The sequence below is a fragment of the Tupaia chinensis genome, unplaced genomic scaffold (genome assembly GCF_000334495.1).
Source record: "Tupaia chinensis unplaced genomic scaffold, TupChi_1.0 Scaffold000165_2, whole genome shotgun sequence".
Taxonomy (NCBI): Eukaryota; Metazoa; Chordata; class Mammalia; order Scandentia; family Tupaiidae; genus Tupaia; species Tupaia belangeri.
Window position 1 is genome coordinate 2645822 of NW_006159640.1, and position 15047 is coordinate 2660868.

General features: G+C 56.9%; 1 protein-coding gene across 1 annotated transcript; it reads right to left on the reverse strand.

Moving 5' to 3' along the window:
* Positions 1–81: 81 nt before the first annotated feature.
* TMEM61 (transmembrane protein 61) lies at positions 82–12772 on the reverse strand. Its single transcript, XM_006146106.3, is given in 4 exon segments — positions 82–347; positions 350–516; positions 6721–7070; positions 12305–12772. Coding segments are annotated over 4 exon segments (621 nt in total). The 5' UTR covers positions 12320–12772; the 3' UTR covers positions 82–258.
* Between the last annotated feature and the right edge of the window lie 2275 nt (positions 12773–15047).

Sequence of the window (15047 nt, forward strand, 5' to 3'; positions counted from 1 at the left end):
GAAGAGCGCCATCTTGGCTGTTCTCTGCAGCCTCTGAACTCAGTGGGACAGAACCACCCAGCTGGGCCCAGCAACCCAGAAAATCATGAGACATTACAAAAAGGGATTTATTTTCAGGCACTAAATTCTGGGGTGGTTTGTTACACAGTAAAGATCAATAAAACAGCATTAGGCAACCTTTGTGGAGTGCCTACCATGTCCCAGGCACTGGGAAACCTGGTCGTTTTTGTCTCTGGTTTGGGGGCCTGCCGGGAGCCTCTACCTTCCTGCCCCTGCAGTCTGACCCAGGCCTGGGCAGGAGGGTGCAGCACGGGGCGTCTCTCCAGAGATGGCATCAAGAGCAAGGTCTCATAGCTGGGTGGAGTTGAAAGAGGCGGGGTTCCAAGCAGGGCACCTCCTGAGGCACTGCTATGCAGGTCTTCCTCCAGGCGGTATTCAGGTGGTGGGGATGGCCCCTCCGCCAGGGGGCAGCACGTGTTCTCCTCGTATGTAGGGATGGCCTCCACCTTCGGGGGCCTGCAGGAGAAAGGCTGTTAGAGGGGCTCCAGAAGGAACTCACTGCATGCCAAGAAGACAGCAGGGAGGTCAGCCGGGGGAGGCTTCATGCTCTGGCCCAGCTCTTGCAGCCCCCAGTGCCCCCCACCAGGTGAAGCGCATGAGTGGTCCTGCCATGCCAGCCTCAGCTCTCCTACCCCGTGCCAGTTCCCCTCTGTGCCCACACTTTCTCAGGCCTCCTCAGCACTCTGCCAGGAAAGTTCTTCCCACCTTCCTCCCTGCAGCCCTGTTGGTCACTCCCCAGTCTTTGAGCCTCCACCAGGGAGCTTTCCTGGCCTGCCCCTCCTGAGCAACACTCCCCTACCTGCTCTGGGCTCCCACCCTGCTCTGCTCTGCTCTGCTCTGCTCTGCTCTGCTCTGCTCTGCTCTGCTCTGCTCTGCTCTGACACCGAACTGACCCTACCTGGCTGTGCCGTACGGCAAGGACTGATCTGAGTGTCCACAGGCTGAGGGCAAGCTTGGGGGTGTTTGTTGAAAGACTGAGTGATTGGGACCAGCAGTTGGCATAATGCCTATGTCGCTGGACTCCCATGTAGTCGACTGCAGTTGGAGTCCTGGACCCGGTGGCTTAAACACGCGCGCGTGTGCGTGCATGCCCAAAATCCCGAGAGGAGAATGGAGGAGAAGGGATTGCGGTGTGACCATCCCCCCTGGGGGTGATTTCTCGCTTTCTGTCTCTCTGTCTCTCTCTTTCTGGTGAGTGCACACACCCTATAGCAAAAACTTCTCAAAAAAAAAAAAAAGGAAAGAAAGAAAAGAAAGAAAAGACAGACAGACTGAGTGATGGTCCAGGGCCATGCAGCCAACGAACGGCCCTTACGAGATCGGCGCTGTGACGCCCATGGCAGGGAGAGTTAGCTCTGCTGCCCATCCTGCTCGAGGCCTGATGCAGAACAGCTGCCAAGTGCTCGTCTCTGCACACACACCTCCCGAGGTGGAAAGCTCACTACCGACCGAGCCAGCCACCTCTACCTCTGGATAACTGGCTTTCTTATGACTCTTGTCCCTGCCCCTGCCCCCTGGTTACTTGAATACCCCAAAGGGACCTGCAACAGAGACCAGGTCCTTTGAGGCTCCACTGACCAGGCTCCACAGGCTTGAGCCCAGAAGCAGGCCACCTGCACCCCAACCACACCCAGGCCAGTGGGGATAAGACACCCTCAGCTCTCTCAGGGCCTGGTGGGTCCGCCCCAAGGACGCCTGCCCCTGCCCCCCGCCCCTGGAGCAGAAGTGTCCCTGATCCCAGGTCTGGGCTGCACTGCTTCAGGGAGACTGCCACATATGGGGCTGACCCGCTGCTCTTGAGGGTCTCTGATACCGAGTCACTCGAGCTGGGCACACACCCGGGCACCTCCCGGTAGTAACTCCATTAACTGGGGCTGTGATTTCCCCATCTGTAAAATGGCAGATGCCCATTTTAATGACCCCTACCTCACAGGACAGCGTGACGCTGAGGTAACACTGGGAAGCCCTCGGCGTGCTCCATAGTGGTGGGTATCTACAAACTCTCAAATGTCTCCAACGAGAAAGGCATCGGAGGTGGGCGGCGGTCAAAATTCATCACCCTAAGGGTCTCCTTAGGGTAGGCCACACACAGGCACATGGGGCCTGTGTCACTTGCCCAGGGTTGTGAGTTTGAAGCGAGTAGGGAAACGGTTCAGTCCATACCAGTCCTGCTGTGTAGACCAGGAGGGGCTAGCCTAGGACAGCAGAGGGAGCAGCTGGGACTTAGCTGCAGGGCTGCCCAGGGGCACCCAGGCTGGGACCTGCTGCCCTTTGTGTGAACACCCGACATCCACCAGGGACATGGCTCTTCTCAGTCAGAGTGGCCCACCAGGGAGGCAGAGCTCTCACTCACAGGGTGACCAAGCAGGTCGATGTGAGTCGTGGTTTCAGACCCAGGCCTGAATGTCAGTGTGACACAGGGAACTAGCCAGGGTCACAGACTGAGGAAGCCGAGGGGACCTTCACCCTTCTCTGAGCTCCCGGCAAGCTTTGCTCCTGGAGGCCAGCTGGCCCGGCCCTGCGCACACCTTCTCGGAGTCCCCTTCTCGCTCCTGGAGGCCAGCTGGCCCGGCCCTGCGCCCACCTTCTCGGAGTCTCCTTCTCTTCTGTAGCAGGGGATGGTAATCCCCATTGCACGTATTCCGGGAGGGGAAGTGGAGAGCCGATGGTAATCCCCATTGCACGTATTCCGGGAGAGGAAGTGGAGAGCTCTAGCTGCACCCAGGAACCTGTGGCTAATAGGCTTCTAGAGCCCCTACCTCCTGCCCTGCTCACCTCGCACCATGCCCCTGCCCTCCCCCAGCTTCCTGGAGCCTGGCAGACATGAGACAGTTTTACTATGCCCAGTGCCACCTAGCAGGCAACAGCTGGCTGGGCAGGGCATGGGTAACTCAGCCCTCAGCAGGAAAAAAGGGACAGACGCAGCATAATCCTCACGCCACCACTTGCCACCCTCTTGGCTAGCTGTCCCACCCTGCCCTAAATCTCCAAGGTCATGAGAATGCCAGGAGCTCAGGAACACAAAGTCCCCTGCAGGGCCACTGTGTCACACACTACTGAGGAGAGGGTTCCATTCATGGGGTCCTCTGGACATGGTACCCCGCAGTTTTGGGGGTACCCTGCCACTATGATCTCCATGCACAGGAGGCTCCACCAAGGCCAGAGGCTCACCCCACCCTCTGGAGCCCGGTCAGGGCAGGAGACCAGGGCCTGGCACTGGCTCGCTGCCCGTCAGCCACGTCGGGCGGTGCGTGGGGGGAGGGGAAAGGCTGAAATACTGTTTGCCCACTGCTTGGGCTCAGTGATCTCACTTCATACTCATGACAACGCTGAGGGGTAACGGCTCTCACCCGGGTCACAGCCCAGTAAATGTCACACTTCAGCTTTCAATAAATGCAAAGCCCCAGCTTTGACTGCAAAGCTCAAGTTTCTCACCTCTTATCACGTCTCCTCTCGCCCCCAAGCCCCCTCATCTCCTCACACCCTGTTCTCTCACCTGCAAAATGGGCCTAATCTTTATGCTTAACTCATAAGCAGGTGCGTCTCAGATCATGAATGGGCACAAGAGTGTGTCGTAAACTTGAAAGAATAGCAGAGAACGCTTTGCGGTGTGAATGCGTCCCCACTGGCCCCTGGTCTGGGATTACAGCAATCACCCGGAAAAGGTCTTCAGCCCCAGCTGGTGCATGAGGAATCAGATGCAGCTGAGAAAATCTAAGAACCATAATCAAGGACACACAGCTTAAAAAAGAAAGGGTGGTGGGGCCAGCCCGTGGCTTGGTGGTGAAGGCGGCTGCATCTCATATGGCCAACTGCGCTGTCCAAGTCCTAGACCCGGCGGCTTGAAAAACACACTGGGCATGTGTGCATGTGTGTGCATGCCCAAAATCTCAAAAAGAGGGAGAAATGCAGAAGGGATTGCATGTTATTACGCCCCATGGGGGCTGTATTCTTACTTTCCCTCTGTCTCTGTCTCTCCAGTGAGCACGTGAGCAAGCCCTCTAGCAAACATGTTTTTAAAAAAAGAAAGAGCAGATGGGACTGGCAGTTAGCGTAATGGCTATGTCGCTGGACTCCCATGTAGTCGACCACGGTTTGCGTCCTGGACCCGGTGGCTTAAAACTCACACCGGGCGCGTGTGCGTGCGTGCCAAAGATCACGAGAGGAGAATGGAGGAGAAGGGATTGCGACATGGCCATCTCCTGTAGGGTGGGTGATTTCTCGCTTTCTGTCTCTCTGTCTCTGTCTATCTGGCGAGCGCATGCACCCCATAGCAAAAAAAAAAAAAAAAAACTCTTCAAAAAAAAAGAAAGGGCAGAGACAGAAACCCTCATCTTTTGAAGGGGCTTTTTCTGCCATCTGCATTGAAGGTGGAGCCCCCTGGGAGGCCCCATGTCTAACCCCCTCAGCTAGAGGCTGACGTTTAGGTCGTGAGCTTCCGGAGGACAGCAGGTTTGTTTTGCCCACCACTATGTCATCAGTCCTCTGAATAGGACACAGCACATAGTAGGTGCTCAGTCAATGTCAAAGGCACAAAAGAAGGGTGGAGGGTGGGAACCTGCTCACATCATTAGCCTAGGAGGCCTTTGTTCCTGACCTGAGTTTCCCCAGCCAAGTATGCCCAGAGAGGGCAGTGCCTGGGCACAGGAATGGCCTCTCCTGGAGGCCAGATGCTGGGCTCCGCAGCAGCAGGGCTGGGCTGCATTCTGTGACAGGAAAGGCCACCACTAGCAGAAGCAGCCAGCTGACACCAGCACCCCAGTTCCTGACTCTCAGACCAGGGTCCCAGAGCCTGCGGGCTAGAAGTGCCCTGAGGTCTCCCACATGGGCTTCCTGCCTGCACAGACCAGCTGCAGCTCAGACCCTGTTGCACCAACGTGGCTGTGTGTACCAACAACACCCACCCCTGTGCTCCTGCCAGGCTGGGCGGGGAGGAGCGGGCTCCGGCCCACATGTCCTGAGGCCTGGCCAGCTTCCAAGCCAGCTTCCAACTAACTGCAAACGTGCCGACTGGGCACTTGCTGTTTCTCAGACCAGGCTCATCTGAAAAGTGAAGGCTTCGGCTGGAGAGTCCCAAAGGCCCTGGCCTTCCCTCCACCAGTTGGTACAACCAAGGTCTGACTGCTGGACTAAGAGACCTCGGTGGGATACCCTGTCTTCTAGCCTCTAAGGGGTGTTAGCAGGCAAACTCAGACATCTTTTAACTGGGAATGCATTGTCCCTCTAATGAAAGGAAAAAGGGACCAGGCCAGCTCACAGGCTGTCAGCCCCTAACGCACCGAATGCAGCAGGAGGGCAGGGAGGAAACCCCAGGCTCATGGCCAACAGGCTGCTGCCCGCTCCTAGCTGGGGAGCCTCATCTTCCTCCACTGCAGGTGGCAACAGCGATGCTCGCTCGGACACCAGAAGGACTGCAGACACCCATAGCCCCCAGCATGGAGGCTGCTCCAGGCTCGACTGAAAAGAAAGGTCAAGATGTGCTCTCCACAGGGCAAAAAATGACTTTTGGACAGGGGCAGTGTTCTTCGTGTGTATAAAGCACAGAGAATCGGTGCCGTTCAAGTCTCATGGAGAGGATTAAGGGGAAATGCTTAATGAGGCTGGGAGAGAGGGAGCAGATCATGGAAAAAGGGTACAAAACACAGTTGGGGTACGTAGCCTCCCTCCACGGCCCGTGCCTTTGCACATGCTCTGGGCCTGCCTGAGTGGCTCTCTCCACTTCCACCCTCCGCCCCACCGTGCCTTTGCGCATGCTCTGGGCCTGCCTGAGTGGCTCTCTCCACTTCCACCCTCCGCCCCACCGTGCCTTTGCGCATGCTCTGGGCCTGCCTGAGTGGCTCTCTCCACTTCCACCCTCCGCCCCACCGTGCCTTTGCGCATGCTCTGGGCCTGCCTGAGTGGCTCTCTCTGCCTTGACCCATTGGGGAAAGGGTGACATTTTCTGTGTGTAGGCACTGGCCTAACTTTCACATGTGCATCATTTCGTTTTCACCTCCCAGGTGTACCCTGCGGCAGGGAGTGGGTGGGAGCATAGACTTTGGGGCCAGACTGCCCGAGTTCAAGCCCTGGTTCTGACACACTAGCTGAATGTACTTTGGTCAGTTACTTAATGTCTCTGTGCCTCAGTTTCCTCCTCTCTAACTAGAGTTAATGATGGTTCCTACTTCGGAGGGCTGCTGTAAGGATTAAATGAGTAAATACATAGAAAGTGCTTCGACCAGTGCCTGGCACATGGCCAATACCACATAGGGGCTTGCTGTCATTGCATTAGTCCTGTTCTGTTGCAGATGAGAAAGCTGAGGTTTAGAAGGGTTACAAGACCTACTTGAAGTCCCACCGCTAGTTAGTGGTAGGACCAGCAGAGGAGTGGGTTTGACTCCCTGCTATTCCGCCCCATATCATGTTGTACTTTCCTGCTATTTTCTCCAGGAAGCCTTCCTGGATTTCTCCAAGTCTCTAAATGACCATGTCCCAGCTCTGCTTTATCATGATCCATTTCTGTCACAGAGATCTAAACTCCTTCAGTCAGGGCTACCCTGTTCAGCTTCCATGTCCCCAGGGGCAGGGCTGGTCCAGAGGAGGAAACCCATGGGAGTTTGCTGAACAAACGCCAGATGGTGTGGCTGGGTCCCCACCCGCTGCCCCCACTGCCCTACTCACCCCCAGCTCTCTTTCTCTGCAGACTCCACAGTGAGGTAGTACAGGTCTCTGGAGAGGTGGTAAGGGTCCCATCGGGGTGGTGTTCGGGTGCCGGCCTTAACAGACCACAGCAGGCCAAGGAACAGCAGCAGGCCGCCTGTGCCACAGCAGAAGAAGCTGACTGACCGGAGCAGGAGCCTGGGGGCCTCGGGTACAGGGTGCTCGGTCGGTGGGGCCAGCTGGCCGAGCTGGGCACCGGCATCGCCTTCGCTCCACCAGGCGAAACAGAGTGTCCCGGCCACCAGTACCACTGTGCCACTGACCATCATGCAGTAGCGGAGGGTAGAGGCCACACGGTCCCCACCACACGTCTGGACACAGAGGAGAGAGAAAAGGAGACCCGGGTTTTAGTCCTCTTCTGCCTGAGGTCACCGCAGCCTGGGAGAAGCCGTCTGACTGCTCGGCACCCGGCTTTCCTCATCTGTGAAGTGGAGACACTGCCCTGACCTTGCAGGACTCTCAAAGGTCACGGACACTGCTTGTCAGATGCCTACACCATCCCTGGGCACAGCAGGGGCTAAGCCTACTGGGTCCCCTCTGGGCTGCTTTCCAGAACTCAGGGCCTTAATCTGCCTGGTGGGGTTAGGACTCCTCTGGGAAGGAGGAGAGCAGACGCTGCCGCGACACCACGCCGTAGGATCAGGGCTGGACGGACACCAGGCCGCGGGATCAGGGCTGACTGGTTACGCACTGCCTGTCTTCACAGGACTCAGTCCCGAGAGCTCCACGCCGTCACCTCCATTTGACAGAGGAGGAAATCCCTTTCAAATGGAGTGTGCCCAGGTGTATGTGAGGCATCCAAGCAGTGCCTGCTTCACCCCTTCCCAAGGGGTGAAAGGGCGCATGTGTGCAAGACACGTAAGTGGAACTTCACATTTCAAAATGGCAGTTTCTCAAATGTGTTGAAAACCACGTGTGTGTACGTATCTGTATGTGTAAGAGAGGATGTGTACATTTAAAAGGGGTACTCTGGGAGGGGACCCCGATAGTGCTGAACCCCCAGACTACAGGAAACACACAGAAATGCCATTTGTAAATCACCTGAATTCTCTTCCTGTAACTCTGTCTTGGGAGCAAGTGCCTCCTATCTCAGCTCAAGGCATTTTCACAGCCCGAAAAAGAGCCCGACCAGGGCCAGCTGGTGGCCTGGTGGCTAAGGCACTGGAACCCACATGGCCAGCTGCACAGTTAGAGTCCCAGACTCAGTGGCCTGAAATCACACCAGGCACTTGTGTGTGCATGCCCAGAATCCTGACAGGAGGACAGAGGGCCACACGGTCCCCACCACACGTCTGGACACAGAGGAGAGAGAAAAGGAGACCCGGGTTTTAGTCCTCTTCTGCCTGAGGTCACCGCAGCCTGGGAGAAGCCGTCTGACTGCTCGGCACCCGGCTTTCCTCATCTGTGAAGTGGAGACACTGCCCTGACCTTGCAGGACTCTCAAAGGTCACGGACACTGCTTGTCAGATGCCTACACCATCCCTGGGCACAGCAGGGGCTAAGCCTACTGGGTCCCCTCTGGGCTGCTTTCCAGAACTCAGGGCCTTAATCTGCCTGGTGGGGTTAGGACTCCTCTGGGAAGGAGGAGAGCAGACGCTGCCGGGACACCACGCCGTAGGATCAGGGCTGGACGGACACCAGGCCGCGGGATCAGGGCTGACTGGTTACGCACTGCCTGTCTTCACAGGACTCAGTCCCGAGAGCTCCACGCCGTCACCTCCATTTGACAGAGGAGGAAATCCCTTTCAAATGGAGTGTGCCCAGGTGTATGTGAGGCATCCAAGCAGTGCCTGCTTCACCCCTTCCCAAGGGGTGAAAGGGCGCATGTGTGCAAGACACGTAAGTGGAACTTCACATTTCAAAATGGCAGTTTCTCAAATGTGTTGAAAACCACGTGTGTGTACGTATCTGTATGTGTAAGAGAGGATGTGTACATTTAAAAGGGGTACTCTGGGAGGGGACCCCGATAGTGCTGAACCCCCAGACTACAGGAAACACACAGAAATGCCATTTGTAAATCACCTGAATTCTCTTCCTGTAACTCTGTCTTGGGAGCAAGTGCCTCCTATCTCAGCTCAAGGCATTTTCACAGCCCGAAAAAGAGCCCGACCAGGGCCAGCTGGTGGCCTGGTGGCTAAGGCACTGGAACCCACATGGCCAGCTGCACAGTTAGAGTCCCAGACTCAGTGGCCTGAAATCACACCAGGCACTTGTGTGTGCATGCCCAGAATCCTGACAGGAGGACAGAGGAGAAGGGATTGTGGCATGGTCATCGCCCCAGAACTGTTTTCTCGCTTTCCCTCTCTTGCACTCACTCTTTTGTGAACACACGTGCCCTATATCAAAAAATCTAAAAAGAAAGAAAGGAGAGTCTGACAACTCCTCCCCAGCCAGATAGCCAGGGGGCTATCAGGAGGGAGATCAGCAGAACCAAGAGGGGAAACCCGCCAGCAGAGGAAGCTGACTGTCCGGAGCAGGAGCAGCACGTCCAGAATTGTGACCCCCTTGCCTGTCCGGACGCACTTGAGAGCCCCCCTCACCAGCGTCTGGTCTGAGTCCTGCAGCCAAGTCATGGGCAGGGCAGAGAAAAGGGCCCATTTCACCAGTGAGGAGACGAAGCCCCAAGCCTTGAAGCTCCTTGCCCAAAGCCAGATACAGCGAAGTCCTCAACAACAGAGGAACTCACACCTGGGCACGTCCGCATGCGGTAACCTAACAATTGTCTCTTTTCTTTTCTTTTCGTTTCTTTTCTTTTCTTTTCTTTTTCTTTTCTTTCTTTTCTTTCTCTCTCTTTCTTTTCCTTCCTTCCTTCTTTCTCCCTTCCTTTCTTTTTCTTTCTTCCTTCCTTCCTTTCTTTCTTTCCTTCTTTCTTTCTTTCTTTTTTACTTAGCTAGAGGGTGTGTGCACCTGCTAGGGAGAGAGGAGAGAGAATAAAAGTACCCCTGAGCTGGGGGACGGCCACGCTGCACTCCCTTCTCCATCCTCCTCTTGGGATTTTGGGCATGCACACAAACATGCACACACACATGCCCCGTGTGCTTATCAAACTGCCAGATCCAGGACTTCAGCTGCACAGTTGATCATGTGGAATCCAGCCCCCATAACCACCGTGCCACTGGGTGCCTAATGCTTGGCGCTTTCTTTCTCTTTACTTAATTTTTTTGAGAGATTTTTGCTATAGGGCATATGTGCTCACCAAAGAGACAGAGAGACAGAAAGTGAGAAATCACCCACTCCCAGGGGGGTTAGACATGCTGCGATCCCTTCTCCTCCATTCTCCTCTTGGGAATTTGGGCATGCACGCAGACATGCACGGCGTGAGCTTCCATCCTCCAGGTCTGGGACTAGAACTGCAGTCGGCCATGAGGGAGTCCAGCACTGTAACCATTACACCATCTGCTAGTCCCACTTGTTGCTTTCTATTGAAATACTAGTTGTTCGTTGCGGGGAAAGGAGAGAGGCATGGGGTGAAAGCGCGTAATTGGAACCATCACTCATCTGCCCCTCGGCTGTCACAGGCATGTTCCCTGTCCATCTCTCCCTCGGCCTGCACACATGATGACGGGGCAGTGGATGCACGCTGGGCGCGTACCAGCTTGACCACTCTGCCAAGCACTCTACAGGTGTTCCTCACTTGATCCTCAAACAGTTATGTCCCAGGAGCCTGGGGTGACAGCTCGTCCGATGTTAGTGCTACCCACACTTGGGCATAGGCCTCATCTGGCTCGAGCCCCTTTGTGAGTGCACCACCCATGGTTGAGACCAGGCTATGGCACGCCGGTCTGTGGGTCTTGGGCACAGGCAGCTCTCACCTCCTCCTCCCTGGCTTAACTCATCCACATGGCCGGCAGGGCACACCTAACCTGCCACGAGGGGCCATCGATGTCCACTGAGTGAAGGACAGCCTATTCCGTTGTGCAGTGGCGACTTCCCCCATTGACAGATCAGGGCCCCCCCGAGACTCCCCAGACCCACTTCACAGAGGTGGTCTTCGGGAGCTTCCTCACCCTCACTCTGTGCACCTCCGACCCTGGACCCTGCTGGGGAAGGATGGAAAGGCTCCCTGCCCTGGAGGGCACAAGCCCAGAGCAGAGCAGGGAGCTTCTCTGATCCCAACCCCTCAGCCTGGCTCTGCCTCCACCACCCCTGCTCCCTCATACCCCTCTCCCACTCTCACCCAAACCCCTGTCTCCTAGAAGCCTCCTCTAGACCGGTTGCTCCCATTCAGGGCCCTCATCTCACCCGCGTTCAAGTCCCAGCTCAAAACCATCCCTGCTCTGCCACTGCCAGCCAGGGCATGCCTTCCCTGATCAGCGGGCTCCATCTACCACTCCCCCTGACTACGGCCTTTCCTTCTCTTAGTTCCGTGACCTTGGGCAGCTGCACGACACCTCAGCTCCAACTCGGAAGCAGCTTATGAAGATGAGATGGCAAGACAGGGACACAGCTGGACAGAGGTGGTCCTGGCTCTGGCATGGGCGAGGACCTAGCTTCTCCAAGCTGTTGTGCCCTCTCTGTGAAATGGGCACGACGCTATGCTGCCTGAGAGGGGTAAACTGTACGGACATCTGCCCTCCTATGGTTAGGGTTTCATTCCAGAGCAGCACGTCCAGCTGCCCCCACCCTCTGTCTTGTCCCACTTGTCCCCCAGAAACAGGGCCAGCCTGAATCAAGTTCTGCCCCTGGCGAGGAGGCAGGGTACTCTGTAAAAGTTCGAAGGTAGAAAGACCCTGCTCCTGAGCCAGACGAGGTCAGGATCCCACAGGCTGACAGCCTGGTTCGAGTCCTGGACCCAGTGGCTTGAAAAATGTGCCAAGCACGTGTGCAAGCGTGCCCAAAATCCCGAGAGGAGACTGAGGAAGGGATTATGGTGTGGCTATAACCCTTGTGTGTGTGTGTGTGTGTGGGGGGGGTTCTTTCTCACTTTCTCTCTCTGTTTTTCTTTGGTGAAGACATGTGCCCTACGGCAAATTTAAAAAAGAAAAAGAAAGAAAACATGCCAGGTGCAGGTGTGTGTGTGCCCAAAATCCTGAAAAGAAAAGCGGAAAAGGGATAGTGGAGTAACCACCCCCCACAGGAGGGTGCTCGCTCACTTTCACTTTCTCTTTGTCTCTCTGTCTCTCTGTCTTTCTCCTGCGAATACTGCTATCCTCTGGCAAATTTTTAAAAAAGAAAGGAAAAAAAGATTTGTTCCCCGCAGAGCCGAGGAAGAAGCAACTTCCCTGCTGCACCCAGAACCACACACAGCCAGGAACGAAAGGCAGTGCGCTGGCCTACTGGGTGCTGCTAATTAAGGGTGCTCAGGGTCCCCAGCCACCTAAAGAAGAAACGTTCGGACAAGTGGCGGAAATCACCCGCATCTATCAGACGGGAAACTGAGGCCGAGAGCCGTGACCAGAGAACATCTTGGAAGTGGGAAAGCAGGAAGAGACCCCTGTGCCCAGACTCCACCCAGCAAGGCACCGAGGTCAAGGTTAAGGGAAGGGGTCCAAGCGGTTGGCTTGAGAAGCAACCGCGCTCGAGGGAAAGGGGGCGCTACACCCACCTCCGGCGCAGCCATCAGGCGGTCAGGCGCGGGAGCCACGCAAGCCCGCCGGCAGCGGTCGCTCGGGTCTGCAGAAGCCCCCGGAGTTTGGGTGGCCCTGGCCGCTGCCTCTAGCCCCGCTCTCCGCGCCCACAAAAGTGCTCCGAGGTCGCGATCCCAGTTGGCCCAGGGCTCTCGCCTGCCTGTGACCTGCCAGCTGTGTCGTCGGTCCGACCGGTCTGCTCCCGCTGCCTCCACCCGGTGCGGGAGGGAAGCCAAGCCGGCTTCGCCCAGTAGGGGCTCTGCAGCCTTGGTGGGCGCTAACCAGGGCGTCCAAGGTCGCGCCAAGCCCTGGTTATGTCCCGGACTCCGGAGGTGACCACTTGGGGCCCGGGCTTGGCCGACTGTGCTAGCTCCGGAGCTTGGGCTCACAGGCTGTGTCCGTGTCCTCGTCCTTGGCCTCCAGTTGGCCTCCCTGAGTCTCCAGACTCCCTGATACCCCAGCGTGGAGGGCAGCTCCAGGTGTCAAGTAGTCCAGCCGGCTCCACCCCATCTTAAAGTGACAGTGCGACTGGGCAGGCAGGGAAGGAGGACATGGGACAGGCGGGGGAGAGGGGAGGGGAGGGGTGGAAGTGGGGATGTGAGAGCTTCGGGGATGCTGCTGACCCGAGCGGCCCTGGAACTGTCCGGCACTGGGAACCATCGGGTTCAAATCAGCACCAGGTCCCTGGTCCTCCTGTGCAGGAACCCTTGTTGTCCTTGGGGCCACCCGACTCAACAGCACTGTGGAGGGTTATGCAGGCAAACTCCCAGAGCCTTCCAGGCTGGAAAGGGCTCCAGAAGCCCCAGCCCAGGCCTCCTCACTCTCACTTTACAGAAAGGAAAACTGAGGCCTAAAGAAATTAAGGCACAGCCTAGTGTGTACCGCATCCTGCGTTATTGCCTAACTCGCTCTTTCTTCTGGCGCCTGTCACAGCTCCTGGGCCCTCTGAGACCCCTGTAGCCTGGCCAGGAAGCATTCTCAGTAATCATGATGCATTTAAGACCCCACGCCCCAGCCTGGAGGTCACTGCCACAGCCAGTGAGAGCTGGGGACAGAGGGCTGGGGAGTGCACCTCCCACCTGCTGGGTGACCTGACTTCTTGAACCTTCTTCAAGCTGTCAGAGGAGGGTGGACACTCCCCCCCAGGGTTGTGAGCACAGGGGCTGAGCCTGCAGGTGAAGTCGCTGGTACAGGCAGATGATTCAGGAGCCCAGAGGAAGGGTAAGCCATGTGTGGTGTGTGTGTGTGTGTGTGTGTGTGTGTGGTGTGTGTGTGTGTGCGCACGCGCGCTAGCCTTCCTCTGGGGAGGACACTGCAGGAGCGGCTGCTGGAGGGCAGGACTAAGTCACAGGCTGGTTACATCTTGACAAGTTCCCGTGGGTCCGAGGGAGCCGCTTCTGGGAGCCACTGGGACCTGGGTCGTTTTCGCCTTTTCTTACCGCTCCCACAGCCAGGTCGCCCTCAACCATGGCCCAGGAGTCCCCAATGAGCTGCCAGTGACCAGCTGTCCTCCCAGCCCAGGAAGGTCAGAGCAGCCTGCCCAGTGGGGACCTGGAGCTCAGACAGGGAAGGCCACTAGCTCAGAGTCACAGAGCAGGTCGTGGCAGGGTCCAGCACCCTCTTCTCATACCCCTGGTTCTCAGAAAGAACTCTGCCCAAGAGCGTCAGGGTTCTTTGAGCTCTGACTTCCCGACCGCTGAGATCTTTGTCCTCATGAGCTCTTTCATCTTGGTTGTGCGTGTGGTCTGTGTAAATGTCCCCATTTACAGCAGGAAACCGAGACTTGGCGAGGGGCAAAGGCCTGCAAGGCTGCGGAGATCCACGTGGCTCAGCGGAGGCAGAGATCAGGCACGCCTCCTCTCTTCTGCTCTGCTCAGTCTGGAGGTGGAGACGACCTGCTCCTGGACCAAAGGCCACTAGCAGCCCTGTCGGTGCCCTGGGCTCAGGGGAGGTGAGAGTGGGGAGCAGGTTTCAGACATGTCATGTCTGCAGGGGCAGCATCCGTGTGGGCACAGGCTCCTCACAGATCAAGGTGGACCCTCCCCTCTGGCCTATAGTCCCAGAGGTGAGACACAGGTTGATGAGGCTGCAGTCCAGGCCTGGGTGGGCGGTGTTGCCCGCACAGCCCTCCGGCCCAGAGTAGACCTGAGTGCCCTGGCCCAGGCGGTAAAGTCAGTTCCTGGAGCTGGACACTGTGGGATTTCTGTCCTGTTTCTGACACTCCAGGACCTGGTGCAACCTCTTTAAACTGCAGTTTTCTTATCCATAAAATAGATACAATGGCCCCTCCTCCCCAAAGTAGCTATTAGGGTTTATAAGGCCTTACCCCTATGAAGGTGGCTTGGGGACACACTCGCATGACACAGCGACTGTATTTGTGACTCTCCTCTGGTCAGTGACCACCGTAAAGGTAGGGACCAGGTGTGCCTTGGCTCATGCACAGCACAGTGGGACAGGGGGCGCTGGGACTTGGTACTGATTGGACCTCAGGATCCGGCCCCATTCTGGCTCTGTCCCCATTCTGGCTCTGTCTTCCTCTCTCCCTGCTCCCCTCCCCAGCTGTCAGGTCTTCCCTGATGTCCAGCCCTGATGCCATGCCCCACAGCCTGGGGGCACCTCCACTACTTCTCTGAACAAGCAGCCTCCAACTTTCCCTGGTGCCAGTGGGCAGACGCAGAGCAGAAAATTGCTCAGTAGCTTATGCCTCAAGGGGCTAATGGG